The sequence below is a fragment of the Chiloscyllium plagiosum genome, unplaced genomic scaffold (genome assembly GCF_004010195.1).
Source record: "Chiloscyllium plagiosum isolate BGI_BamShark_2017 unplaced genomic scaffold, ASM401019v2 scaf_57552, whole genome shotgun sequence".
NCBI lineage: Eukaryota > Metazoa > Chordata > Chondrichthyes > Orectolobiformes > Hemiscylliidae > Chiloscyllium > Chiloscyllium plagiosum.
The window spans coordinates 3-2,467 of NW_025181405.1; the positions used below are offsets into that span (position 1 = coordinate 3).

General features: G+C 57.0%; 1 protein-coding gene across 1 annotated transcript; it reads left to right on the forward strand.

Moving 5' to 3' along the window:
• Window positions 1–428: 428 nt before the first annotated feature.
• Window positions 429–2,432, forward strand: LOC122545448 (sodium/potassium-transporting ATPase subunit alpha-2-like; the record flags this gene model as incomplete). The annotated part of the gene is made up of 3 exons (XM_043684470.1): window positions 429–546; window positions 1,874–2,142; window positions 2,234–2,432. Coding segments are annotated over 3 exons (586 nt in total), but the record flags the coding sequence as incomplete, so codon positions are not given.
• Between the last annotated feature and the right edge of the window lie 33 nt (window positions 2,433–2,465).

Here is a 2,465-nt window from a genome sequence, read left to right on the forward strand (position 1 = left end):
CCCCTGTAAATATTAACCCCCTCCCGGGGACCCCCCTGTAAATACAGCCACGACTGGGGCGATGGGGGGTTCAGTTTGAAACATCGAGAATACTGAGAGGCCTGGACAGGGGGGACGCGGGGGTGATGGGAGAGACTTGGCACCGCCTCAGGGTGAAGGGACCACCCTTTGGAACTGAGATGGTTCGGAATCCCTTCAGGTGGAGGGGGTGGGGAGTCTGTGGGACTCCGAGGGCTGGGGAGGGCCAGACACTGAGAGTGGGTGAGACAGAGATGGACAGGTTCCTGTTTGGGAAAGGGGATTGTGGGTAACGGGGAGGGAGGCAGGAGAACGGGATGGCGAACCACGGCAGCCATGATGGAATGGGGGAGCAGGGTCAATGGGCCGAGTGATCTCATTGCACTCCCATACCTTCTGGTCTTTTGCAGGTGGACAATTCCTCTCTCACTGGAGAGTCGGAACCACAAACCCGCTCACCAGAATTCACAAACGACAATCCGTTGGAGACTCGAAATATCGCGTTTTTCTCTACAAACTGTGTGGAAGGTTGGATGTCAGCTGCTTTACTCCGTACCTCACCCCGTACTGTCCCTGTCCCAGGGAAGGGGGGACAGTCTAGGGGGAGCTTTACTCCGTACCTCACCCCATACTGTCCCTGTCCTGGGAGTGTTTGATGGGGGACAGTGTAGAGGGAGCTTTACTCTGTATCTAACCCCGTGCTGTCCCTGTCCTGGGAGGGTTTGATGGGGGACAGTGTAGAGGGAGCTTTACTCTGTATCTAACCCCATGCTGTCCCTGTCCTGGGAGGGTTTGATGGGGGACAGTGTAGAGGGAGCTTTACTCTGTATCTAACCCCGTGCTGTCCCTGTCCTGGGAGCGTTTGATCGGGGGATAGTGTAGAGGGAGCTTTACTCTGTATGTAACCCCGTGCTGTCCCTGTCCTGGGAGTGTTTGATGGGGGACAGTGTAGAGGGAGCTTTACTCTGTTTGTAACCCCGTGCTGTCCCTATCCTGGGAGGGTTTGATGGGGGAGAGTGTAGAGGGAGCTTTACTCTGTATCTAACCCCGTGCTGTCCCTGTCCTGGGAGGGTTTGATGGGGGAGCAGTGTAGAGGGAGCTTTACTCTGTATCGAACCCCGTGCTGTCCCTGTCCTGGGAGTGTTTGATGGGGGGACAGTGTAGAGGGAGTTTTACTCTGTATCTAACCCCATGCTGTCCCTGTCCTGGGAGTGTTTGATGGGGGACAGTGTCGAGGGAGCTTTACACTGTATCTCACCGCGTGCTGTCTTTGTCCTGGGAGGGTTTGATGGGGGACAGTGTAGAGGGAGCTTTACTCTGTATCTAACCCCGTGCTGTCCCTGTCCGGGGAGTGTTTGATGGGGGACAGTGTAGAGAGAGCTTTACTTTGTATCTAACGCTGTGCTGTCCCTGTCCTGGGAGTGTTTGATGGGGGACAGTGTAGAGAGAGCTTTACTCTGTATCTAACCCCGTCCTGTCCCTAGAATGAGGGGACAGTGTAGAGGGAGCTTTACTCTGTATCTAACCCCGTGCTGTCCCTGTCCTGGGAGTGTTTGATGGGGACGGTGTAGAGAGAGCTTTACTTTGTATCTAACGCTGTGCTGTCCCTGTCCTGGGAGTGTTTGATGGGGAACAGTGTAGAGGGAGCTTTACTCTATATCTGACTCCCTGCTGTCCCTGTCCTGGGAGTGTTTGATGGGGGGACAGTGTAGAGGGAGCTTTACTCTGTATCTAACCCCGTGCTGTCCCTGTCCTGGGAGTGTTTGATGGGGGGGACAGTGCAGAGGAAGCTTTACATTCAGTTTCTAAGAGTCGGGGGGGAGCTTCACTCTGCGCCTATCTGTTTCCCGGACAGGGACGGCACGGGGCCTGGTGATCTTCACGGGGGATAGGACGGTGATGGGCCGTATAGCCACGCTGGCGTCGGGGCTGGAGGTGGGCCAGACCCCCATCTCCCTGGAGATTGAACATTTCATCCACATCATCACCGGCGTTGCTGTCTTCCTGGGCGTCTCCTTCTTCGTCCTGTCGCTGATTCTGGGCTACACCTGGCTGGAGGCCGTCATCTTCCTGATCGGCATCATCGTGGCTAACGTTCCCGAGGGATTACTGGCCACTGTCACGGTCAGTCGCCGCGCAGCGCGCTCACGCGCACCACCGTCCCCCCCATAACCATCACCAGTCCCTCACTCCCCCTTCTCGCTGTCTCGCTCAGGTCTGCCTGACCCTGACGGCCAAGCGCATGGCGCGGAAGAACTGCCTGGTGAAGAACCTGGAGGCGGTGGAGACGCTGGGCTCCACCTCCACCATCTGCTCGGACAAGACCGGGACCCTCACCCAGAACCGCATGACCGTCGCCCACATGTGGTTCGATAACCAGATTCACGAGGCTGATACCACCGAGGACCAATCAGGTCAGTCGCTGCCGCGGCCACGGAGAGAGGGTG